At 38.9% G+C, this 27819-nt stretch overlaps 1 protein-coding gene across 1 annotated transcript in view; it reads right to left on the reverse strand.

The window, feature by feature from the left end:
• Nucleotides 1-27819, reverse strand: part of FBXL17 (F-box and leucine rich repeat protein 17) — a 520630-nt gene that overhangs the window by 160384 nt on the left and 332427 nt on the right. The window contains exon 7 of the mRNA XM_055565814.1: nucleotides 22637-22713. Within this exon, the coding sequence (XP_055421789.1) occupies nucleotides 22637-22713 (77 nt within the window). The remainder of the gene's footprint in view (nucleotides 1-22636; nucleotides 22714-27819) is intronic.

Genomic DNA, 27819 nt, shown 5'->3' on the forward strand with positions numbered 1-27819 from the left:
ATTAAATAAATAGCATTAAATCAATGAGCATTTAACTTAGTTTTGTGAAAACTAGTAAAAAGCATAAAACTGCTATTCTAAAAGAAGGTGAAAGTTCTAGACATGGAACATGAAAAATGAAAAAAATGCAGACATGGAAAAATGCAGGCTTTCAAGGAGTCAACAGTTGAAATCTGTGGCTGATGAAGTACAGCGGGGTAGCTGAGTCTGGAAGAGACAGCCCAGCAAAATAGATTTCTTCTTTCAGTGACAGACACTCAGAAGAAGCTACTTAATTTAATGGTTAGCTGATGACCAAAAACTCAACAACCCGAACCATGGGCAAACACTCACAGCATCACCCACTCTGAGAGCTCCCCTGTGTGCCATGCGGGTTCCACCTTTGTTCATATGACACCACTTACCCACTCTGAGAGCTCCCCTGTCTGCCATGCGGGTTTCGCCTTTGTTCATATGACACCGCTTACTCTGTTGCCTAGTGTTCCCGTCCAAACCTTTCTTGCCGTCCTCTTCCACCAGTCTGTAATCTTCATCCTCTCTGCAATTTTCCCTGATCACAGTCCAGTGTTCAATTATGTTTTTCCTTCTCTGAATTCCTTGACACAGCTTAACTCCTGTGTAAGCAGTGTTTTATGAATGAGACTCTCATTTTTTTCTAATGGGAAAAGTAAAGGAAGGACAAATTCTATCTACTACATTTTCTCTTCAAATCTTTACAACAGTCCAATTCACAGACAAGAAATTGGGTCTCAGGGAGACTAATCTACTTGTCTTCACACGGATATTAAGAGGCAAGATTGGGTTCTGCATCCGGGCCTGCTTGACTCCAACGTATTAAAGCCTCTGCCTTCAAGCAGATGGTGATTGTAGAAGACAGACAGCATTATATTTCACCACGATACCACTCCTAGAAAATGGACTGCATTACTAATTTCACGACTCCTAGCACATTACCTGAGACAAATGTAGATACAAAATGTTAGAAGAAAGATAAAGAATTCGCACGTGTTCGTACACTCTGTAAGTGGCAAGACAGGAACTAGAAACTGTCCCTGGGGCCCACTGTACCACGTCCCACTCACCCTCATGACAGAGTGTTCAAGGGGAAGAACAGGTCCAAGCAGGCAGCACACTTCAGTGAAAAGAATGCCAGATTCACGGTCAGAGACACGTGTGTTCAAATCCTTTCTCTACTATTAATTTGTATCCTCAGGCAACATTTGCAAATATCCTAAGTAGATTTCCTTATCAGTACAACAATAATAATATAGATACTGAAGGTCTATAATGTGAAGACTAAGGGATCCAGCATGTGTTAAATTACTAATAAAATACTCAGAGCTAGTTTCTGCCCCTCCCAACTTATATGTAATATTAAAATGCTGAACTCTGGTATTCCACTGACACATCATTTCCAAGCGTTCATCAAAAAGCACAGCCTCCAAATCAGACGATGTCCTCTACAGGGCATCCACTCCAGGGCCTCTGGGACCCCTCCAGGCACCCTAATGAGAGAGCAACGCTTCTTGTTATTCATTACCCAAGAACGTTAAGGAGACAGCACCTTGAAAACAATTTCAAGAATTGATTATTATATCAAATGATACAGGTTTCCTTACAAGAGAGCAAGGAGTTATGAAGGAGATGGTTTCCTTTTTTTTATTTCTCCTGATTTGTTCCTGTCTTCCAAGATGTCAGATGAATAGTCTGCTTTATTTATAAATGAAACTACAGCTGAGAACAAAGGATGAGATTATAAAAAGAAAGAAAAAGCCTCAGAAAGATGAAGAAGGAGGTAAATGTAAGGCCTATTAACTAGATGGATGAATTAACATCCTGAGTCACTGAGGCAATAAAATAAATAAAATCCATTTTCAGTGACTGATGGCATCTTTGCCAGAAAGAAAAGAAAAACAGTAGTCACACTGATATCCATTTTTCTCATATTTCACTAATTTAGAATGAATTCAGAAATGGAGGTTTACATTAAAGGTGGTTAGTCTCAAGCAGCACTCTCCAATACCGTAGCCACTACAGAAATTAGCGCACATAGCTACTGAGTACTTGAAACATGCAGAGTACGAATTGAAACATGCTTAAAGGGAAAATACACACCAGATTTCACAGATTTCAAATAAAAAAGGAACGTAAAAAGAATGTAAAACATCTCAGCAGTAATATTTTTAATTGATTACATGATGCAATGGTAATATTTTAGATCCATTTTTATTAAATATACCATATTATTAAAAGGAATTCCACCAGTTCCTTTTCACTTCTTTCAATACTCTACTAGAAAACTTTAAATTATATATGTAGCTCACATTTGTGGCTTTCATTACATTTTGTATTGGACAATACTGGCCTAGAATGAGAATCAAAGATACTTGAAATTCAGGCAAGTGACAATACATGAAAAATACTCTCTCCGACTCAAACAAAAGGGCCTGAACTTCATTAAGATTCCATTTGCAAACTGTTTCTTGAGTCACAGATGCTGATGTGATTTTATACAGTATTTAGCATGTTACATTGGTCCCTGAAACATTTTTGCTCTTTAAAATTATGATCTACAGAGCTGAGATTTAAAGAACTTAATTCTAAGTATACATATAAATTCTAATATGTAAATATAAATTCTAAATGATACAGATGTCACTGGAATATGGAGTTCATATATATACATGTGTGTGTGTGTGTATGTATATATGTATGTGTATATATATATATATAAAATTTTTGAGGTCAGAAAGTCAGAGACAAAAACCCTGAGAAAACTGAGGTGTGCCATTTCTTTGCTAAGCTCCTCCAATATCTGTCTTGTTATCAGTCTCTTCACTGATCTGTTCTCAGTGCAACTCATCCTGCACACCGCGGCAAGAGTTCTGTTTTAGAAAATAAATTAGATTTTGTCACCTTCCTCCTCAAACACCCTCCAATAACTCCCACCATTGGTGGCATAAAGTCTAAATTCTTTAGCATTAAAGCTCGCCACCATCTCCCTCCCAACTAAGTCTCCACTCTCATCTCAGAACTATCCACCGCAGGCAAAAGCCTGGCCTGGCCAATCCCAGCGAGCCTGCGCAGCTCCGTGGCCCGCCTCCCTCCCGGAGGCTGCTGAGCTGCTTCAGTGCGACCCCGGGGACCTCCAAGGCATCTGCTGCCTGGATGCCGTCATCCACGCCACCCACCACCCTCCAGGGTGCAAATCTAGCGGCCCTCCCAAGACCACTTTGAGAGGGGATAGGATGAAGAGAAGGCCACTGATAGTTTACCTTTGTGGCCCCAGAGTCTAGTGCAGGGACGGACTCGATCAAGGGGTTCAATAAATATACTGGTTGCGACAATTATGGTTTTTCCTCTGCCATCTAAAGCCACACAAGACTCTCATGTTTCTAAAACATCTAGCACTTTTCTATACCCCTCCTGTCCCACCACAGCCTGGAATGCTTTTCTTTTTGAAATTTGTTTACTGTTGGGTTCAGTTCTATCAGAACAATACACATTTACTGTTAGAAGAAAAAGTTAAATGCTATAACACGCAGTCTCATGCTGTACATGTATGTTATTTCCAAACCCTACTTCCTGAAATCAACTACTTCCAACTCTTTAGGTCTTTTTTTTTTTTTAATTTTTTCCTCATTCTTATATTTCCAAGGCATTCCTTGTTTTCAAGGAGAACATAAGCAAGAGAAGGCAGGTCCATCTCAAACTTCATGCTAACTAAAATATCTGGTAGAATACTTCATACATAACATGCTCAGTAAACACTTGTTGGTGGATTAAATTAATGAGTAAGTGAATATTCATGCATTTTGCTGCCTGAGCACACATTACTCAACAGTCTGAAGCAGAGATGCATTCATATACCACAGTCAGAGTGAAGGAACAAGTTAAAATGCAGTGTCAAGATGTAGTAGGAAGGAGATAATGAAAGGCAAGACTAGGTGGGTGGAAAACAGGAAATCACATAATAGAATGTGAATGAAATTCAGGTTCAGATAAATTTAGATTTGCCTTCTAGCTGAATAGCCTTGGAAAAGCTACAGAACTTTCCTGGGTCTTAGTTTTCTTATCTATAAAATGGGGATGATGCCCCTTCCCTTTCGGATTTGCTGCAAGTGTATGGTATGCTCTCGGAGAAGGCGATGGCACCCCACTCCAGTACTCTTGCCTGGAAAATCCCGTGGACGGAGGAGCCTGGTAGGCTGCAGTCCATGGGGTCGCTGAGAGTCGGACACGACTGAGCGACTTACCTTTCACTTTTCACTTTCATCCACTGGAGAAGGAAATGGCAACCCACTCCAGTGTTCTTGCCTGGAGAATCCCAGGGACGGGTTAGCCTGGTGGGCTGCCGTCTATGGGGTCACACAGAGTCGGACACGACTGAAGTGACTTAGCAGCAGCAGCAGCATGGTATGCTCTATAAATGGAAGCTGCTTTATGATCACCGAGTATGTGTGTGGGGATAATAACAACAACATCACTATGGCAACCATGAAGAGGAGGCCGACTTCTGCTTTAACCAGAAGCTTCTTAAACGCTTACTGCTGAGGCTTCCCCAGACCAGGGTGGGCACAGAAAGAAGCAGGGTGCTGCCTCTTGGTGACGGAGAGTGTGTGGGGAGGACGTGAGGACTCTCCCCTTCTAGGCGCACTGTAAAAGGCAGGATTCTACCCGCACCTAAAAGACGCTTACTCCTTGGAAGGAAAGTTATGACCAACCTAGATAGCATATTCAAAAGCAGAGACATTACTTTGCCAACAAAGGTTCGTCTAGTCAAGGCTATGGTTTTTCCTGTGGTCATGTATGGATGTGAGAGTTGGACTGTGAAGAAGGCTGAGCACCAAAGAATTGATGCTTTTGAACTGTGGTGTTGGAGAAGACTCTTGAGAGTCCCTTGGACTGCAAGGAGACCCAACTAGTCCATTCTGAAGGAGATCAGCCCTGGGATTTCTTTGGAAGGAATGATGCTAAAACTGAAACTCCAGTACTTTGGCCACCTCATGCGAAGTGTTGACTCATTGGAAAAGACTCTGATGCTGGGAGGGATTGGGGGCAGGAGGAGAAGGGGACGACAGAGGATGAGATGGCTGGATGGCATCACTGACTTGATGGACGTGAGTCTAAGTGAACTCCGGGAGTTGGTGATGGACAGGGAGGCCTGGCGTGCTGCGATTCATGGGGTCGCAAAGAGTCGGACATGACTGAGCGACTGATCTGATCTGATCTGATCTGTTCATTATCTTTCTGTTTGATGGTCTTTTCCCCAGAGAGACTACCAGGAAAAATCAAGTCTCTTTTTTTAAGTGGCACACTCAGAAGCACAATAACATACTTCATAAATGACAATGGATGTGTGATTACTGCTAAAATTTAATACACGTGCTTGATGGAAAAGTAAATTCCATAACATCCTATACTAATGTAATCCATACACTGAATAAAGACTCTATCCTCAACTTTCTATTTAGATAAATAAGCCAGAATCTCAAGACAATAAAGTCTCACTAGAGGGTATCCAATAGCAGAACTTTAAATTGCTTTCAGCGTCTCCATGACAATTCAGTGCATTAATGACAAGTGATTGGTTAAAAGCATTTAAATCAAACTTATGTTCTTGAAATTTTCCATGAACAAAGACAATATCCATTTAGAAAGATCTCACAAAAATGAGTTTGTTCTATACATCAGTGTCTCTTTTGCTGTCTCGTACACAGGGTTATTGTTACCATCTTTCTTAATTCCATATATATGCGTTAGTATACTGTATTGGTGTTTTTCTTTCTGTCTTACTTCTATAGAACAGTCTTATGGACTCTGTGGGAGAGGGAGAGGGTGGGAAGATTTGGGAGAATGGCATTGAAACATGTAAAATATCATGTATGAAACGAGTTGCCAGTCCAGGTTCAATGCACGATACTGGATGCTTGGGGCTGGTGCACTGGGACGACCCAGAGGGATGGAATGGGGAGGGAGGAGGGAGGAGGGTTCAGGATGGGGAACACATGTATACCTGTGGCGGATTCATTTTGATATTTGGCAAAACTAATACAATTATGTAAAGTTTAAAAATAAAATAAAATTTAAAAAAAAAGAAAAAAGAAAATAAAATACTTTAAATATGTAAAAAAAAATGAGTTTGTTGTAGAAAAATATAATAATATAATAAATTATTTTAAAGCATTTGGCTAGTGGATAACATAATTGAGTAGGTGGAATATAACCTAAGCCCTTGAATCACAAAAGAGTCATAGGTGATGGGTAATCAAAAACATCTGTGCTCACTTACATTTACCACGGAAACATGAACTATGAAATAGCGGATGCCCATAAGCTGATCTGCAGATAATAAAACCTCAAAGCAACTAACAACATTTGAATGCTGTCCTCACCACCTTAAATAACCTGAGAGCAGAAAGAAGAAAAATTCTGTTCATGTATAGTAGTAGAGAAGTAGTAACAAAAGTCTACTTCATACATAGTAGTCTTTGTTAGTTTTGCCATATTTTTATATATAACAACTGTAACTATTTACTAGCTATGATCCAAAAAGAGAAAACAAAACCCCAAACAGCAATAAGGACGGTATGTATGGATGTTTTTATGTTTTTAATGAAAGCATGACAAGTGAAAACCAAGTCTCTAAAACGGAAGTAATTTCTAATTAAATGACTTCATCATTACAAATTTTAATTATCATTGTAATAACAAAAGTAGAATTTAAGTAATCTGAATTTAAATATTTGAGTAAATTAACAATGTATTTCTTTCTACCTCTTTTGATGAAAGCACAGAAAAGAAGTTTCTTGGGATTAGCTCTCTTAAAGGTTGGCTTTCTTATGTCCCAGAATAAAATCAAAAACAAACTATAAACAAGCAAAAACCTTCCTTTTCTGAATGAAAATGTGACCTTTGGTTAACTTCCTAGATGTGTTCTCCAAAAATGGTACATACACCACTGCTTAGAATATCATCGATTCCCTGTTGGTAGACAGCATCTGTCTCGTCTATGAGAACTGTAAACAGCCTGGGGAGGACCGTAATGCTTAGACTCCCTGAGTACACTCATTCTTACAATCGGGCGTGTAACTTCTAGGGATACTAGATGCTATGCCGATTGATTGCTTTACAAGTTACCAGTTCCGGGGGTTGACGCTTCTAAGCCAGGGTAGTGCCCACACCCGTTCTACGTGGAGCTCATCTCTTTGTACTCGAGCCTTCATCTGGCGGTGAAAGATGTCTCCTGACTGCTGCTGGGTGAGCTGTGGCCTGGGCTGCCGCAAGGCCTCCTACAGAAGAGGACCTCCTGTCACCGCCCTGCGGCAAGCGGAGGTTCCCACCCTTCACCCTTCCGAGTTAGACTGTGTCAAGTGTATCCTATGAGAGCTAAACAGCTCAATGTTGAGTTGAACCTAGTATATCTCAGGGCTTCCCTGGTGGCTCAGCAGTGAAGAACCTACCTACAGTGCAGTAGAGGCAAGAGATGCAGGTTCAGTCCCCAGCTTGGGAAGAGCCCCTAGAGGAGGGCATGGCAGCCCACCCCAATATTCTAGCCTGGAGAATTCCACGGACAGAGGAGCCTGGTGGGCCACAGTCCACAGGGTCGCAAAGAGTCAGAAACAACTGAAGCGACTCAGCATGCAAGAACAATACGACCTCATGGTAGGCAAGGCACCTAAATGTGTAACTTTTAGTATTTCTTTTGGTTTTAAGCCTATATGTAACCCAGGGTAAATAACAATACTGCTAAAATCATGAACAAATTAACTTTAATAACATCTTCATTGATTCATATTATTTTAGGGGGTTCATTGCGGCTGCTCTGTGATAAAGTAAGAGGAAGACAGAGAATACAACTCAGTGGCTAAGGCAGTTACCAGTGGCCACACTCGAGGTACATGTTGAGGGTAGAGCTGACCTGGCTTGTTAACGGACACTGATGAAAGGTATGAGGAAAATCGAGGCATCAGGGACATTTACGTTTCGGCTGGAGTAACTAAGTAAGCTGCTGTTCAGTCGCTAAGTGGTGTCCAGCTCTCTGTGACCCCATGGACTGTAACCCACCAGGCTCCTCTGTCTATGGGATTTCCCAGGTAAGAATATTGGAGTGGAACTAAGGGAACAGTGATGCCATTTTGAGACAGAGAAGACCAGCAGTGACAGCCTTCCACTCTGCATTTAGATTAACCCTCTGAAGAGTAAGGACTTACATAAGCCATGTAGGGAAATGAGGCTTTGAGAATGGTGATGATAAGGATCCAGCTTTATAATCAGCATTACATACTTAATTCCTTTTACAAGAAGCAGGAACGAATAAAGAAGAAAAAGGAGGAAAGGCAAAACACATCTTTAAGACTGCAAGCACATCATGTGTTAAATTGAAACAACCCCAAAGTTCAACTTCCTTCACTGTTCAAGGAGAAAATCCTTTACTAGGTACTTCAGGATAAAGGATTTGCAACTATATGGTGCTTGAGAAATATGCTGTTGCTGTAATTTAACTCACTGTATGTGGGCTTCAAGATGCACAGTGGCATTCCAAACCAACTTTTAAAGAAAATTGCATGGAATTTTCAAGACATCAGGAGCATTCTTAAAAGTTATGCAGAGAAAACGGATTTTTGATAGTTATGAATTACATTCAGTGCTGCCAGATTGTAGGGAACGCTCTTTTTGCCTCAGTATGGTTAGAATCACTGTTGACAAAGTTTTAATTTAAATTTTTAAGGATTTAAATGGAAGAATATAGGTCACTGGATTTTCATTCACTGCGTAAGGATGACTAGTGGCAGAAAGCAAGCGTGTTAGTGAGGGTCCAATTTTGGCCCCGGAGTCCATCTTTTCTGTAGTGGTTGGGAACTGAGGATGTGTTGGCAAGAATAATTTAGCTCTCAGTCAGGCAACCAGTGGACTGAACACACACAGTTAGAGGCCTGCCTGGCACAGAAGAGAAACTCAGTTCAGAAAACACTAAACGCATTTGTGAGACAGGCTCAAGGCCGCACAAATCACATATTACAATCACAAGCTGGAAGGGATTCGATCTTGCCTAGCAGGTTGTAGATTTAGATAGATTTGTAATAGTCTGAAAATATACTACACAGCTCCAAAGTCTAATTCTAAAAATTTTCAACTGGTTTCCTGAAGTTAACAAAAAAGAGGTAAATATTTGTAGAACCCACTGCATGTAAAACAGGTTTTAAAGAGCCTTGAGATATATCAGGAAATCGTAAGAAATTACAGTAGGTGTCTAATTTAAATGTTGTCTTAAAATAACTAATTTAAAAGTATATGCTATATAGGCTATTAAAAATAAAAATCTTTTTTTAATAAAAAGTTAAAAATTCTATTTTTTTCATAAATCCAGAGACTAGAATAGGTTTCAAATCCACATTCCGTTTAACAAAAAGATGAAGCGTGAGCTGTGAGCAAAGCAGCGTAATTACTGAAAGGCCTTTCCGCGCGATCCGCCTTTCTGTGTCACTTGTGTGGGGGAGCCTTTCTTCAGGCCTCTGCTGGGTTTGGTGCCCTATTTGTCCTCAGCGCCCCCAGCGCTATAATCCGTGTTTTCTTTCACAGACTGATGAATGTGATGGGTAATAAGGACACGTGTAGCACATACTTGTGTGCATTCCCTGAATTTGCTCTATCCCCAAAATAGTGTGGAAGTAAAAGATCATGACGTACGTTTTAGGGGGATATGCATTTATGGAGTAAAGGACTGGCCTTCCTAATAAAACAATTTATAAGCAAGTAAATAAATAACGGTACGCTGGTAGGCACCTCTGACAACAAAAAAGCCACAGATTATGTGCAAATTTCAGCATGCCTGCTAAATTCATCTCTCTTTCTGCCACTCAAGAAAGTATTATCAAAATCCAAGTGCGTGAAAGTAAGAAACCCTACCGAATCGAGTCTAATTTAGAAATTTTTACAAAGAAAATGGTTTGCAAACCTTGATTGTAAGGTGTGCTGTAATGGCAAAGTTGAAAATGAACGCTTTAGAGGATTTCACCCAATTTCTTATGTAAACCAGAGCAGAAGGTATGATTCTCATAAAAAGCCAAGTACATGTGCCTCAACATAAAATAGGACTGATTGAATTTCAAACTCTTCATTTATTTTGTAGAGCTGAAATGTTAAGTTCCTTATTGCTGTTCAAAATTGGCTTGAGTCTTATTTATTATGATATATATATATATAATGTATTTCATATACATGCTATTTAATATATATATTATTATCAACACACACACACATATATAAAACAGTAGCCCCTCTTTATCTGTGGGGGATACTTTCCAGGACTCCTGGAGGGCGCCTGAAACTTGGACAGCACTGAGCCCTGTGTATACCATGTTTTTTCCTACACACATGCCTATCATAAAGCTTAATTTATAAGTTAGGCAAAGTAAGAGAATATCCAGACTGTCAGCATCACTACTCTTGCACCTTTGGGACCCTTATTAAGTCAAATAAGGGCTAAGTGAACACAAGCGCCACACCACTGCAGTGATCGACCCGGGAACTGCAAGGACTACTCGGGGACAGGCAGAGCCAGCAGCCTGGACTCATGGGCACAGGAGGAATTCACCCTCCAGGCGGGATGGCGTGCATGGCACGAGGGTTCAGCACACTGCTCAGAAAGGCACACGATGTGAGACTTTCTAATTGCCTATTTCTGGAATTTTCTACTTAATATTTTTGGACCATGGTTGACTGTGGGTAAATGAAATCATGAATAGGGGAGACTGGCTTCCCAGGTGGCGCTAGTGGTAAAGAACCCACCTGCCAATGCTGGAGATGTAAAAGACACGGATTCGATCCCAGGGTCGGGAAGATCCCCTGGAGAAGGAAATAGCAGCCCACCCCAGTACTCCTGCCTGGAGAATCCCATGGACAGAGGAGCCTGGTCGGCTACAGTCCATGGGGTCACAAAGAGTCAGACCAGACTGAAGCAACTTAACACACAGTCTTCTCATTCAAAGAAGCTTTTGGTTACTATAGGACATAAATGATTTTAAATTTCAAATATAATCCTCCTCCTCAAGGAGTTTCAGAGAGTGTCATTCTAGACAGTTTTCTCTTGGTCATGAGCAGCTCCCTGCATGACTGTCTCATCCTCGGTACCCCAGAGAAGCATCTCTGGACTTGAAATCTCCAAACTGGACTTTCCAAGGCTGACTTTGGAAAGATTTACTAACAGAGGGCAGGAAGGGGCTGGGTCTTTGAGGGCATTATTGTGATTTCAAATCTAAAAGAACAGAAGAATCCTTCATGAGAGGAAATGAAATATCTTCAAAGCAAAACTGCTTTCTTGGAGAAACTCCTAGAGCCATATGTGAGGAAAGAGATAGTAGGAAGAAAAAAAATTGGAAATTTAACCTAAGAAAGAGAGATGATTAAAAATATATTACAAGTATCAATCAAACAGTACTTAGCTATTTTCTGTATCTTTTTTTTTCTGCTTCTAAGAATTATTTATTATATAAAAGTATTTAGGCAAGCAAAATTTACATTATATCAGTTTGAAGGTAGTTCATTCTAAAGAGCCATAATAGAAATAGAAAAGTACCATAATAGAAAAGTCCTAACTCCTTGAAGACAGAATTCTTTTTTGTTTACTCCTGATTTCTAATTTTTAAAATCTCCTTTTCTGTGCCCACACGCAGTCATTCTCAATGAAAGACAAGTTGCTTTCAGGGATTCGGCACGCACTGCATACAGAAGAACATAGGCTGGATCAGCCGCGTCAAACTCAACACAATTGTTTGAAAAGTTGAAAAGTTCAAACTATTTATTTAATGTCATGCAGATAAACCCAAGAAAAGGAATACATTTGACAGGTAAATTCTAATTGACTGAGTCTTAAAAAGCCAAGAGAATGATTTAGGATAAGAGTTAAAATGAACAGTTTAATATTTAAGTTATTAGTAAAAGTAAGTTTGACTTAATTAGGAAATTAAATTAACCAAACTACCTTTCTGCCTCAAAGTCCCATTTAATATCTATTCTAAGTAAAATCATAAAGAGAATCTGTTCGATTCTCTTACTCCCAAAGATATGAGAGAAAGGAATATTAACACTTACTCATGCATAAGATCAACACATGGGGTTTGAAGAACTTGAGAAGGTTGGCACCATCCATCTCCAGAACCACGTCCACAGTGTACCACGGAAATCCACCAGCTTTCTACTCAAGAGGGTCACTGACCGACTGATCTAGTTCTTACCTATCCTTGGAAGGAGATGAACCAGAGCAGTGTTTCTCAAATTGTAGTCATTCTAGTCAGTGATACAATCACTTCAGTGAATACCCAACAAGCACCTTAAAGGCAAAATGTATTTTTCACTGTAGAACAAGGGAGTTTAAAAGCCCTGAAATGAGATGATGTCACACCTTACAGTTGGAACACTTTTTCTACTTATTTCCAAATGGGTCCAAGAGGTCATATTTTAGCACTTAAATGCAGAACATCTGAGACAAAATCGGGAGGAAATTCCCAGAGAGTTCATGGGGCAGCTAAAATATAAAAATACTTCTCTTTCCCAAGTTCCACTCCTAATTTCTCCAAAAGCAGAAAGTAAGGTAGAGTTAAGAGAGTGCTGGATACAGGGATACCTGGGAGCTTTGCAGGGCTGGTTCCAGATCACCACAGTAAAGTGACAATAAAGTGAGTCACACGGATCTTTTTGGTCTCCCAGTGCATATAAAAGGTATGTTTATACTATATTGTAGTCTATTATGTGTGTGATAGCATAATTTTTTTAAAAGAATGTACATAGTATTTTGATTATTGCTAAAAAATACTATTAGATGAGCTTGCAGTATGTCATAGTAGTAACATCAAGACTACTAATCACAGATCACAAAGAAATACAGTAATAAAGGAAAAGCTCGAAACGTTTTGAGAATTACCAAAATGTGACAGAGAGACACAAAATGAGCAGACGCTGCCGGAGGAACGGCAGCCACGGACTTGCTCTACAGAGGGTTGCCACAAACCTCCCGTGTGTAAAAACTGCAGTGTCTACAACATGCAATAAAGCTAAGCAAAATAAAATGAGGTGTTTCTGTATATGGAACTAGAAGTTTCTAGTGTGTTGAGAATCCCTAAATGAGGATTCTCTAAAACCCAGGGGGGCTGAACTTGCTGTGTTTATAATGGAAAGGTTGGACTTGTGAGGGGAACTAAAATAGGTTTTAGGCTGGAGGAATGAAAGGCAGAAAATGCAGCGATATAAGACTCAGAGAGCAGCACAAACATAGAAGATAAATTTCTTTAAAAAGCCCAATTCATTCAAAGAACCAAAGTTCTTCAGAAAAACGAGTGATGCCAGGTCTCCAGCGTGAAATGCACAAGATGAGCCTGGCACATCTTGACATAATGAGTCAGCGTCAAAAGGACAGGGGAACCAACCCAAAGAAGTGTCTACTACCAAAAGAAGGCCAATCTGAGTAACAATTAAAAGAATAACTGCAAGGGATTGTTGAGATTATAATAACACCTACACAAAAGTAACAACTCCTCATTGGTCACCTTGGAGAACACTGGAAACCAAATTAGCATTTTTAAAATGGTAAATAAAGAGAAAAAATCATGTATTATTCCTTCCTTTCCTATATAAATTGAACTCAAGGAAACCAAGAAGTTAATAAAGGAAAGTCGCTCTTAATATAAGGAAATCTTGCTAATAAATGAAAAAGACCTGGTAAGGCTTAATCCTACCAGTATCCATGGGTGTAACAATGTGAGCCTAATTAGTGAACGACAAACAGTAAAATCAATTAGTTTAATGTTTAATTTCTATTTTGCTACAAGTGTTACTATCGTTTTCTAGTGGGAAAATTGGCAGAAGTTTTTGTTTTACTTTATTTTTTCCAAATAAATATCTGATGCCAAGTGTCTTACATAGGATAATTAACCAGGAAAGAGGGAAGGAGATTTAGTCAAAAACACAGCTAGGGAGGGTAAAATGTCTTAGATTATGTTAAAGGGAAGGGGAGACCCTAAGAGAGCCCTCGCAGACCCAGTTCACTGCTGCAGCAGGGAGAGGTGGAGCCCTGGGCTTTAGCCCCATCTGCTCCTGCTCTCAGCAGATGAGGAGCGCTGATGCTAAAGACCCCGACGCTGGGAAAGACTGAAGGCATGAGGAGAAGGGGGACACCAGAGGATGAGATGGCTGGATGGTATCACCCACTCAATGGACACGGGTTTGAGTGAACTCCGGGAGTTGGTGATGGACAGGGAGGCCTGGCATGCATGCTGCAGTCCATGGGGTAACAGAGTCAGACACGACTGAGCGACTGACCTGAACTGATGCTGAAGAGCATAAAGGAGGCAGACAGCAGAGCCATACTGAAGAGGCTCCACCTTCACTCCTCAGAGGACATTCCTGGGAGCGGCTCTCCCGACAGAAGAGAATTGAGAGGCGCCGACTCAGGTGATGACACTGAGATCCCAGGAACTTCTGAGCTCGGGCTCAAGAAAGAACCTGAAGAAGAGGGCAACCGCTGATGCTTCAGGGAATGGCACAAAACTGTGTGTCTCTAGCAATACCTGTACTTTAAACACTGCTGTGAAATCATGTCACTTAGTATTAGCTGGATTGCTTTTAAAGGATCATTTAAATAAAGAAATCATTTCTATAAGAAAAGCTGGGAAATTTAAGAAGTTATCTGCACATAATCCAGTAAACGATTCAGAGGGAGATTATAGTTCCAGTTTTGCTAATTAATGAAAACCTATATAGGCTCGATTTCTTCATCCATTAAAAAAGAGTAATAATATTTATGCTTCCTTCATAAACTTCTGGTAAAAATTTAGAAAGAGTGCAAGAAAAAATTTAACTCAGGAAGAATTATATACAACTTTGAAATTAAGAAACATTTGTTGGATATGTGAATACACACTGAGTATCAATGAGAGTCTCTACCTCCTGACGCAGGAACATTTAACCACAGAAGGCAACTAACGCTCGGTGTCAGCTCAACAAGCTGTAGTGGATCAGCACGCGGAACCTACTAAGTTCTGTAACTATATAATCAAATCTCACGGGGTAGTTGCTTTGTGATATTGTTTTTGTTTATACAAAGATGGAAAAAACACAGTATCATGAATTTCAGTTACATCATTTAAGCTTTGACAACTGGGACAATCCAACAAAGCTTTCTAGTAATAAATACTCCTAAGCACATCACTGACCTATGAGTGGTTATCCAAGAGACTGATTTATTATTGAATCCAGGCTGAGCGCCAAAGAATTGATACTTTCGAACTGTGGTGTGGCAGAAGACTCTTGACAGTCCCTTGGACTGCAAGGAGATCCAACCAGTCCATCCTAAAGGAGACCAGTCCTGAATATTCATTGGAAGGACTGATGTTGAAGCTGAGACTCCAATACTTTGGCCACCTGATGGGAAGAACTGACTCAATGGAAAAGACCCTGATGCTGGGAAAGATTGACGGCAGGAGGAGAAGGAGATGACAGAGGATGAAATGGGTGGATGGCATCACCAACTCAATGGACATGAATGTGAGCAAACTCTGGGAGATAGTGAAGAACAGGGAAGCCTGAAGTGCTGCAGTCCATGGGGTCGCGAAGAGTCGGACACGACTTCGTGGTTGAACGACAACACAATATCATATGGTTACTCACAAACTGTGTGAACCTGAGTCTCCACATCTGTAAGCTGCAATACCAACAGTCCATATCTAAAACAGGGTGCTCAGGGAATTAAATGAATACATTTAATTAAACGAATGAAAACATCCAATAAATGTTAGCTATTCTATTGTTATGAAAATTAACATTTCATTTTCTTTTTGAACTGGGTACTTGATTAGTAGTTAGAACCCAAAGTAGTGTTTCCTTTTATATATGTTAAGAGAAGTTGTTACCATGGGAATGGTGAATAAGACAGGAAAAGTCGAAATGAAAATTGGAAGTTACTCTGAATTTTTAACTAGAATATTTTCATAAGGTTTCTTCAAAATTTGCCCGTGTGTGCACGTAATCACTTTGGATGATTTCTGCTCTTTCTTTAGATTAACCAGTGTGCGCAAACTCACCCATTCCGACACCTGCTTGCGCTCCAAGCCTTCCCTAGGACTGCGCCACCTCAAACGCCCTCCCTTCTCCTATCTGTCCTCCGCGCCTCCTCTACCGAAGACTTCAGTCTGTTATGGCCCTGTCCTCCAGAGTCCCTACACCTCATAGGGCCTTATTTTTTAATTTGACACCATCATGTTGCTCGAAACATTCTCACTGCTTATATCTGCTTTCCCTACATAAGAGTATATACTTCTCACTCATCTCTGTATACTCCACAGCGCCCAGCCAGCACACAGCCAGTAAACATCTGCTGAATGAGACAAAATTGGAGCCAGCCCAGTACACATCCCAGGATTAGAAAGAAATTTAAACATTATGTAGGTCAATTCCTTACCCCAGTGCTTCCAACTTTCCACCTTCTTTTCAAGAGATTATCTCAGTTTGAATAACTCTTGTAAGAAAGAGCTCACTACCACTTAAGACATCTGGTTTCAATAAGTCTTAAACATTAGGAAATTGTTTTTTGTGTGTGTGTGGGCAATGAGAAATCTAGTATTACAGCAGTTATCTTGGTGTTTATTGCAGTCCCCTTTAGATTTACTAATTGCTGATATAATACTGATAATAATCAATAATGACCATATTATAGCACAGGTCAAGGAAAATAAATGCTTAGTCTGAATACTGAAGGGTATTAAGGGTACTAAAGTAGGCACTCTGAAAAAATGACTTTTTATGTGATTTGGAACAAATTTCTTTTACCTATAACAGAACTTCATGAGATTAAAGTTAAAAGTTAATTAAAATTAAAATCAAGCTTTCTATTTTAAAAATGCTAATAAGTAACTGAGAAAAGGAAAGTGGAAAAGTAAATATTTCAGTTAACAATTAAGTTGTATATGGAAATTTAGTATTTGGCTATAAAAATTAATAAATTAATTGAAGCAACAACATTAGTGTATTTGGAGGTATAAGAAAGTTCAGGGCAAGCATAGAGATTGGTCCATTTGTCTTTTAAATATAAGTTAGAAGACTTCTTATTTAAAAAAAACTCTATTACATACAAAGCTAGAGTTGGCCTTTGAATTGGTTATGGGAGACTTTTCTTCAAAGAAATGTCTTAAGAAGTGCTTCTTTTAATTATAATTCTTAAAAATTATAATTACCAAATTTTTGGTGAAAAATCATGACCATTACTGAAAAGAAAGAAAAAAGACAATAAAGTAGACATACAAATCCAATGGTGAGGAACTCCAGGAATAAAAGAATTACAAGTGAAGAGAAATGACTTTTAAGATGGGCACACAAACAAGGAGAATTTGCAACAAAAGAAGATTTAGCATTTTAGTATTATTTTGTTAGAATCAGTAAAAGCTATCTATATTTAAATGATAGAATGGAGAGAAAATGTGAATAATCAACAGGAAACAATAAGGCATTCTTTTTGACTTGCAAATCTATTTTCTAAAGTTTGTCTCTGTCACTTTACAACTATTAAGAGTCATTCCTGCTGACAAAAGGAGTTGAATCTTACCCCGCAATCTTGGAGTAGTCTGAAATACAATTTGAAAATGAAACAAAACATAAAAGAAAAAACACAAGAATTTAATTTTAAATGGAACATCACTGTATGTAATGCATACCTAATAATATGAAAAATAAGATGGCATAAGAAAGGGCCAAACTATCTTTCACGTAAAGATTTTCTTCTTGAATCACCACTGGTTTGGCAAGAAAAAAAAAACAGAAAAAGAAACACTCCGATACTAGTGCAACCCAGAATGCTTGTTGGGATCTCTTTTTGTTTCTTTAGTGTGCTTATTTTGATCATGTATCCAGGATCTAATTTGGGTTAACTAATAGCTGAAGAGGTCTGGTATCCCAGGAAAAGGTAGTGAACGTACCACCTATTAATCTTTCCATAGCGCTAGAAGGTCAGCAAGGCTGGGGTGAGGCGAGGCTTAGACCCGGGCAGAGAGGAATGGCAGCGGGCGCCCCTGCCACTTCTCTTGGCCGGAAGGAGGAGGCGCAGTACCGTTTTTCCTTTCCTCCTTCTGTAAGCAGCAGGCGGCGCTGTGCTCCGGCCCCGCGGGACTGAAGGCCCAGGGGCACACACACCAGCAGGCCGCTCGAGCACCGGCCCGCACACAGCAGGCGCTGAAGCAGTGCCTGTGGACAGGATGAATATACACATCGTGTCCGTCGCGCGGCAGGCCAGCTGAAATGGCATCTCCTGTGATAATCGCTGGAACACCGACCTCCTTTTCTGGGAGGTCACTTTGGCCCAGAGTAACCCAAAAGCTTCCGCGGCAGGCCTGCGGTTGGGCTCTCAATCCCGGAGCAGGCAGAGGGCCGGGCGAGCACAGGAGGGGCGGCCAAGGGCTGTCCTGGGGGCAGCAGGGACCCTGGAGGCCCCAGACGGCGAGGTCAGAAGTTGAGTGTTTCCAGTCCTCTTTAATTAAAAGGTTATTTGACAACTTGAGACAGGAAGCAAAAAGATATCCCTTAGAGTGCATTTCCAGTGCTCTCAGGAGTGCTGAAGTCAAAGGAAATGTGCTAACAACCCACAAACTGGGGTCCTTTTTACATCTGCTCCCTGACACGGGGTCACACTGGTGACCTTCACTGCCAAGACGGGAACTGAGAGAAGGGTTTTCTTCATCCATCTCGTTTATTAGACCATAGGGTCTCTGCCTTACTGCCCAAGACTGGCTCTGACCTCCGCAGGCATAAATGATTCACGCTGACTTCTCCTGTTCCCGTTAATCCTAAGGACATACCTTTCTGAAGGAGGAGAATTTTTCAACAGAAAAGTATTTGAAGGCAAGCGGAAAGGCAGGTTGGAAATTCTTCAATGACAAATTATTATAAGAACAAAAAAAAAGCATAAGGGGAGCCAAATTATCCAAACAAAAATGAAGGTAATCCAGAGAAAGCAAAGGGAAGACGCCTAAGATAGGGAGACAAAAGATTTTCAACTTTCTGGTGCATCTTTCTTTTCATTCCCTACAAAGAACAATATGGTTTAGACAGCTCACGTGTGGAAGCCAGTTAGGCATGCGTGGACTAATAAAGGTCAAACTTATAAAGAACGATTCCCACAAACAGAATGCCACCCTTGGAGGAGGAAGAGGCCTGATTCTTCTTCAGAAAAACAGGAAGAGAGTTCTCACAATTCTAGAGTTAGAAGAACTGCTGGTTAGTGAATATCCATTGTGCCACCAGGCAAAATACAGACGCTTCTTATTCGTTTTCACCGCCTTTCATGGTCTGCATTATCATGTGCTTAGCAGACGACAAACTAAAAGCTTAAGCAACTTAGTGCAGATAATTAAAAAAAAAAGATGAGACAAATTCTAACCTCACTCCCTGACACCTTAGTTTGAATTTTTTTCCCGTGATAACAGCCCATAACATTTATTTGTTTAGTGACAGAAGAGTGACAATATTATTTTGTCTTTAGGGAGCAATTCCCCAAGACTGTATTTTCCATTCAGCTGTGCTTGAATTATTGATTTGTTTATAATTGTTATCCTTTACCATAAAGATCTATGTTCAATCTGGGGAATAAGAAGCCTATTAGAATGATACTTTTCTGCACAATAAGTATATCATATATCAATTAAAATGAACATAACTGCCTACCAGCCTGGCCAGGTGTCGCTAAGTACTAAAATACCACATTCAACACCTGTGAGAATCTCAACAAAAATTACAAATGATAAGCCAGGCGAGCTGCTGTTTCTGAATTGATGCAACCTGCGAAGAACTTCAAAAATCTCAGGATACTGTACTGGGAGCATGTACAAACACACCACGGGGAAAGGAGGTGAGGAGGAGACTGGCTGGAATATGTGCAAACCAACAGGAAGGAGAATTAGGGTAGTCTCTTGAAGGATGAGATTCCCCTGGTATCAGGCACATCAAATTGTACTATTTCTAAGTAGCTTCCAAAAAAAAAAAAAAAATCCTACAGAATATATATTCAGTTAAAGAAGAAAAACAGCATCTGCTTTTCTTTCTTAAAATTTATAATTAACACAGGGCAAAGGATCACACCCTCCCCTAGTAGAGCAGTTACTTCCAAAAACATGCTGTTTCTCTGGTTACAATGAATAATCATTTCTGCTGTCTTTTTGACAAAACTGTTCATGTGTTATTGGCAGGGTACAAGGAGGAAGGGAGATGAGCTGAATGTTCAGTAATTTTTTTAAATTTTACAATCAAGTAGCAATTATGGCACAATCTCATAAACTATTGACCTTTACCCTTCTACCTCAACCGTGCCCCAACATTTTGAAGAACAGAACGGATGCACAGAGGCTTTCACCACAAATCCTCTGAGGACCTAAAACCCCAGGGAGAAGGAAGGGAGACAAGCTGGGCAGAGGGCTTGAGAGCTGGAGGGTATGAAAAAAAAACCACGATAGATTTCTCCACGGAGGGAGACAATCCTCAAAATTTTCACTTCTAGTTTCTCTCAACTAGACTAGGTCAGTGGTTCTCAATTCTGGCTGACATTGACATCATCTAGGCACATTTTATTGTCTGGGCACCACCTCCTGGAAATTTTGAAATCCCTGTGTAAGATTCAAGCACCATGATGCTTTACAACTTCCCCAGGTGATCCTAACCTGCAGAGGGGGTTGACAAGAGCTGACCTAAATAATTCAGAGAGATGGATAAAGGGAGACCACATGGGCAAAGGATTAACACAATTTTCACTTCACCAGGAGGAAAAAACAAAATCTAAAATCTCAAAACACCAGAACAAGAGAATATCACTGAACAACAGCAATAAACAATAACAATACATAAGAGCAACAGCAACAACAAAGGCCTCTTCCAAGGCCTTCCTTCCCAGGAAAGAAAAGGAGGTAGAAGAATTGTGTGTGAATCTTCCCTCTGCCCCTCTCCTGCAGGAAAGCAAGTTCGCTCAGCAGTACACACTGCGCTCTCATTAGACAGGAACACGCGGGAGCATGAAGTCAGTTTACACGGGAGGAGACAGCCTCAGAGGCGTGAGGGAACTTCCCAAAGGCCAAGGCACAAAGACCGAACTTGATTCCACATCTGTCCCAGGTCTAAAGCGTTTCCTCTTTTCCATAACTTCCAGAACATTTCTTTGCACTGGCTAACTTACTGGTACTGGGACAAAGTGTAATTTTAGGAACAGTTTCCATTGCGGGACTTGAAGGGTCCATTCTAAAGAACTTAGTCCACCCTTTTCCTGGCAATTAGTAAGATTGGAGAGGCAGGTAGGGGACTACTGGTAAAGGATTTTGAATGCCAAGTAAAGCGTTTGGAATGAATGAATGTACTAGTTAATTACCAAATCTACAGGTATTGAGGATCTGCCCGGTTTGGGGCAGAGAGACAACTCTAAGGTCTAGACAAAAGGGAGGCACTGAAAGTTTTAGATACCGTATCTTAGAGGCACTCTAATATGCCAAACCAGAAAACAAACTACAAGCAAAAAGAAAACATCAAAACACTCCTTTCTCATGGTATAATTACGAAAAAAGACAATAACCCAGAAACAGTATGGATAAATCCATGTAAGAAATTTGCCATTCTCAAAAAATAAACTCTGAAAAGAAATTAGGGTTATCTTTAAGCCAAATCCTTTATGTTACTTTTTTATTTTTCTGTTATAGCTTTCATGGAGTTTTTCCAAAGGATGAATTTAGTAGCTGATAAAATACAACTCTCCCATCCAGGCCAGAATGATATCTTAGGATTGGAGTCAATTATCAGCATATGTTGGATTAACAGTTAAAAAAAACCCAATATAATGAATTATTAGTTTCCTTCAAGGTAGAAATCATATTCTCCAATGTAAAGAAACAAATTTAAAAATCAGAAAAGAGAAATGGAAATCATTTAAAAACATCTAGTTAAAACTCTGTATTTAGATTAAATATGCAAATTAATAGTAAAAAATATTTATAATGCGCTGAACAAAAGAGGAAAGCCTAGGTGGGTTATTTTATTACTCCAATAGGATGATTTCATACTTTTCATATTTTTATATAATAACTTGCTTTTCTCCACTTGAAAGGAATATTTAAAATTAACATATTTAAACTTTTACAAACAAATGTATATACCTTTTACTTCCTATATATCTAAACTTCCTATTGGAAGTTTCCAATGTTTTAAAGAATTTAAGGCATTAAGAAGGCTGGCATTTGGAATGTGAGCAAGCGTGCATTCGACATGACATAAATTAAGCAAATCAACACAATAATTACTTTATATTATATCAGATATTTCATTATCCTAATATTTATTTTCATCATATAGAAATTTTAGCCATACTTTTTAATTCTATGTGATTATGCAAGTATATATATGATTTCATGTGGTGATAAAACTGATATATATATATACTCATTTTACTCTGGTTCTAATTTCAAGATTTCTTTATTTGGGGCAGTATGATCAGAGTTTGCCTCAGTAAAGATATAGCTCAGTGTCCATGAGATAGTAGCTTTTGATTTTTTTTAAAAAAGCTTTCAAAGATCATGTACCTTTTTATTCTTGAAGACGATTAGGACAATGGCTCATTACATACCATAATCTGTGATTTTACAGGACACCAAATACAGCTCTTTCAGGTTTTGTCCTTCCTTTGCGATGACCTCCACACACCTGAAACACACACACAAAAAAAGTGGCGAGTTACACTAATGTGTTTCAAGTTAAATTAGCACGAGTTTGTCCACGACTGTCACAGGAAGAGGCCAGCGTCTGATGAATGCCACAGCGCTCTTCTTTCCACAAACCGCTTTCAAGGTGTTTTGGGAAAAGGTATTATATTCCCCGCTTTTTAAACTCAAGTGCTTTAATACTTAAATGACCTTAATTAAATACATTTATGACTAGTGCATCTTGTAAAGCTAAACTGATGAAAAAGAGATATTCCTCTAACAGCACTGTTACATTTGGTAATAAAAGATTAGTAAACGTATGCTATATAATGAATATTTATCAATTACATTAAGAAAAGTAATAAAACTGTGAAACATGGATGCTCATTATAAGGGATCCCCTGGTAGCTCAGCTGGTAAAGAATCCACTAGCAATGCAGGAGACCCCAGTTCGATTCCTGCGAAGGGAACTGGCTCATTATAAGTGAATGTAATATTGCTCATGGTTTAATTTTTAATGGTGGAGTTTGATCACACTGATATACATTTGTGAAATTTTATTCAACATAAAAATGGTTTAAAAATCTGTGACACGGATTAAAGAAGAAAGAAAAATCATACATATAAGAATATTAAAATATTTTCCCTGGTTTTATTATTAATGTTTTAGATGAATTGTTGCATATATATAGGCCATTTAAATAATATAGATATGTAAGATTTAAAGTCTCTTCTGGTTTCATTTAAGTTAAAATTTTGAGTGGTGCACCCTGCTCTAATGTCCACAGTGGAACACGTAACACAAGACTCAATGAACTTCATAAACAATGATTAAAAACACTATCTACCTGATGATTCAGTCCCCTGTAATAGCAGAAAAACCTGTACAATCAAACTGACACATAGGCATGTGCGTCCTTCAATGCAGTCCCAGTTTTAATCTTTATAAACAACAGTTAAGTAAAAGGGTAAAAGCAAAAAGAGTCATTAACCTTTTCTAGGAAGTAAGGATCAAGTAATTTGATACCTATGTGTATAATCCATCAAAAAATTACTGAGTATCCATCTCTGTCTTTCAGATATTTTATTTGCTGTCTGGCTTATTTGTAGGTATCTTCATAAAATGTCAGGAAATTTTATACAATTTTACTTCACATAATTCATTACTGAAGGTTAAATTAGTTATAGAGAAGACATATTTTTCTTTTAAAAATATTTTTATAGAATATTGTCTTAATAGAATGATAAACATTTCTAAGTTCCTCAGACTAACTGAATAAGCATTTTTTTTGGCTATTAAAAAAAAAAGATTTATTATAAAAAATGGGTAAGCTGTTCCATGGTTACAATAGAAAACTTAAAACAGTAACAATGTAATTATGATTGATATAGCTTATTATGAAGGGAAATTTTTAAACCTAATTCTATATCATTTGACTTTAATGTAATATTTGAATAAAGTCTTAAAAAAGAAAAATAAAAGCAGAAATGAAACTAACTACAGGCAACAATCATGTTTTACATATGACTTAAAAACTGATTTTCATATCCTAAGGATAAAAATAAAGGCCCTGCTTGGTTATAATATCATAAATAGTTAATTTAAAAAGTCTACTTTCTGCCATGCATAGCTCTCTGTCCGCCTCCATCACCTTCCAAAAAAGTTAGCAGATCCAACATGTTGTATGACCACAAAATGAAACATTAGTGCAGAAATGTGTTCCCATCATTTATTTTGTTTTCACGGTCTTTTCAAATAGTTCAAAACACCTGATTATGGAAAAAAAAATCTAAACAAACACAATGTCCTATCTGTGTTCTCAGCAGCTGATTCTGTATCAGATATGCTACGAGCACACGTGACCATAACAGACACACAGGGCAGACTACAGACGGCAAATAACACAAATTGATTTCCCGGTACAAGCCAGATCAAGTGCTATTTCATAGGCAACAAGAACTGGTATTCACATAAAATAAGATAATCAATCACTGGATAGAAACTGTCCTAAAAATGATGAAAGGCCACGAGCATCAGGTTTCCTCCCTATGTGAGAGGGAAAAGTTATTATGAATACATAACACAAATATATTTAGCTTACTCAAGAGGCAACAGCCAAGAGAAAACACATGATTAAGAAATAAAGAGTACATATGTTTCAGAGAAATATAAGAGAAGAGCATTTTACTTTTACAAAGGATCACATAGCATTTTTGCTCTGTTTTATAAAGTTCAGCTACATAAGGTTTTCCAAATACTTTTAATTATCCTGTAATCACAACCAGTGCTAAAAGTTATGTGCAACATAAAGCTGTTCCTCAAAAAGGAATTCATAGAGAGAAAATAAAATGTTCCTTGGAAGATTTTTAGCAAAATTTATTATTTTTTAAATTAAATATCACATATTTCACAGATGTGATCTTTGAGAAGTCCCAAGTTCTTGTGAACCTGGACTGAAACTCAGTATCATACTAACAGCAAATTGATGGTTCAAATAAATAGGTAAAATAGCTATTTTTTTTGACAGTTGGAAATGGAAGTGGTTCGTGTTATCCTGTTAGTGCAAACTGGTGGAAAATGGAACCCCACGTCTGGTTCCTGGCTAGCGTCTGAAGTGAAGGGTACTTGCTCGGTCGTGTCCGACTCTTTACAACCCCATGGACTGTAGCTAACCAGGCTCCTCTGTTCATGGGATCCTCCAGGCAAGAATACTGGAGTGGATTGCCAGTCCCTTCTCCAGGGGATCTTCCCGACTCAGGAATCAAGCTGGGGTCTCCTACATTGCAGGCGGATTCTTTATCCTGAATCAGCAGGGAAGCCCACTCATGCCCTTTAGTCCAGACTTAACATCAGAGCGTTTCCCAGCTCACTGTATAGACTGTATGCAGGCAACAAAAAAAGGAGACAAAGCTTTAGTAATTACTTAAACATTCTGACTACAGGTATTCATGTAAATTTTAAGAAGTATTTAAAATGATACCAAAAAGAGAAATGTTTGCAAAGTCACAGTCTGTGTGCAGGAACACTAAAGAACCAAAGACCACATTTAAAACCTTTGCTTCACAATCCCCTTGCCTATTCACAGATAATGAAAAGGAGAATATTCATTAATCTCAGTGATAAATCATAGTTTGTCCCCAGGGGTAAGCCATGAATTCCTAAACTCAGAATTTAGAATTAAAAATCTGCCCATTCACCCACCCTGTCCCTGCCCTCCCTAAGGATGAACCTCAGAATACCACATGACCACCATTCTCCATGGGTCAATGCATTCAAAGACCCTACTACATGCATGACAACCCAAGGAATTACAAAATTTGGGGAAAGAACAAGATCCTTCGAGAAAGGAATAATCTCAACATTACCAAGAAAAATTCCTAATATAGGAATATGCCAAGTGGAAGATGCAGAAGAATATCAAATACCGTTAAAGGAGCCCGTGAACATCAAACATGAGCCTACTAAACCATCTCCCTGAGTTCTGAGAAGAGGAGGCATGTCTTAACAAGAGTGAATGATGAATGGGAAGACGTACATTCTGTTCTCAGCTCCATGAAACCACAGACACCCCTATCTTCTTCAGAGTCCCACAGTACCGTTCTTCATAAAAATGAGGGCCTCTCTGAAAAACTTCTCCAAATCAAATGTCCTAGGTTCATTTAAATATATTTTAGCTCATTCTGAATTGCCTCCTCTCAGATTATTTTCTTGCTTTTACGTTTTGGCAGGGTTCTGAATAGAATAAAAAAATTGCACCCATTGTAAATTCTTGAGTAACAGCTGTTGAGTACATATATATATATATATATATATATAAACTCTGTTAGAATACTGAAAAGGACCAGAAAACCTGCTCTGAACTACCCAAAGCACTCAGAATAATTTTTTATAATAATGTGATTTTATGCTCACTTGCTTTTGATAATGTTCTAAAGTACACCTGAAACATTTGATGAAATATGAAAAACAACAAAAAGGTTACTTTTGTGAGCAATATAGGTTTTTCCTTAAAAGAAGAGAAGGCGTTACTTAGTTTCAGGAAAACGCTATCTCCTTAGCAATAGATTCTTAATCACCTGATTTATGTGAAGGGTAAAGGTTAATGAATTAAGCTGTGTAAGCTTCAAAACTATCAAAGGAATTCAAAAGAGCCTCGAATTATGGAAAACAATGGCCCATTCTACATACATACCAAATTTTTATGTTTTTTGTCTCCCACTCAAAAGCTGGAACGTGGCATTAGTGACAATTGAAAAGAACTAATGAGGAAATATGACTACGCTGCTTGCAAGAGGAGTGTCCTAGGAGACCTTGTTACTGTTTGTGATGTGCTTCACATCCAAAAGAAGCTAATTGGAGCTGCCAGACACTGGTTTGCAAATCTCACTTTAAAGGACAGGCTCAATCACCTCAGAGGTGTGAAAAGAAATGTCCCCATTAGAGATGCATTAGCATGTGGCTTGGTGAATTTCTAAGTAAACTTTAGGATGTTCTTTCCTAAGTCACTTTTATATTTGAATAATAGACATATCTGCAAGCAGAAGAAAAAATGCAACAAGACAAAGACCACCCTATGGATTAAAACAAAAAGTATGAATAGTGCTGTAAAGCCACTGGCAAATAAGTGCAACAGGGAGCTAGGTGAGCTTAAAGTTGAATAAACATGTAGATCAAACCTCGAAACTCCTGAAATGCAAACACATGAAAAAGTGATCTATTTGGGGGTTCAGAAATAGAACTCCAGTTTCATCATTTCCTGAAACTCGACAAGCCAACAAGCCACCCTGGATTATATTCACTGTAAGTGGGGTAGCAGACGAGGCTGCAACACACACACCAACAAAAGAAAAAGGAATAAAAAGGAGGCACAAAATCCAAAAAGAGAAACAGGGGAGTGAACCTGGTCCAATTCTGTGCTATGAAAGCTCGTCCCAACTAACTCATATACGGGTCATTTAAACGATAGCAGAGGTCACCAAAACACAATTTGGCATCTTACACAAAGAATAATGATATTTGATTGATTTTTTCTAAAGCCTCAAATCAAGTTTTACTGAGGAATAATCCAATCTCAGTGCAGTGAATGAATGGGCATGATTTACAGGT

This window comes from Bubalus kerabau, chromosome 1 (genome assembly GCF_029407905.1).
Source record: "Bubalus kerabau isolate K-KA32 ecotype Philippines breed swamp buffalo chromosome 1, PCC_UOA_SB_1v2, whole genome shotgun sequence".
Classification (NCBI taxonomy): domain Eukaryota; kingdom Metazoa; phylum Chordata; class Mammalia; order Artiodactyla; family Bovidae; genus Bubalus; species Bubalus kerabau.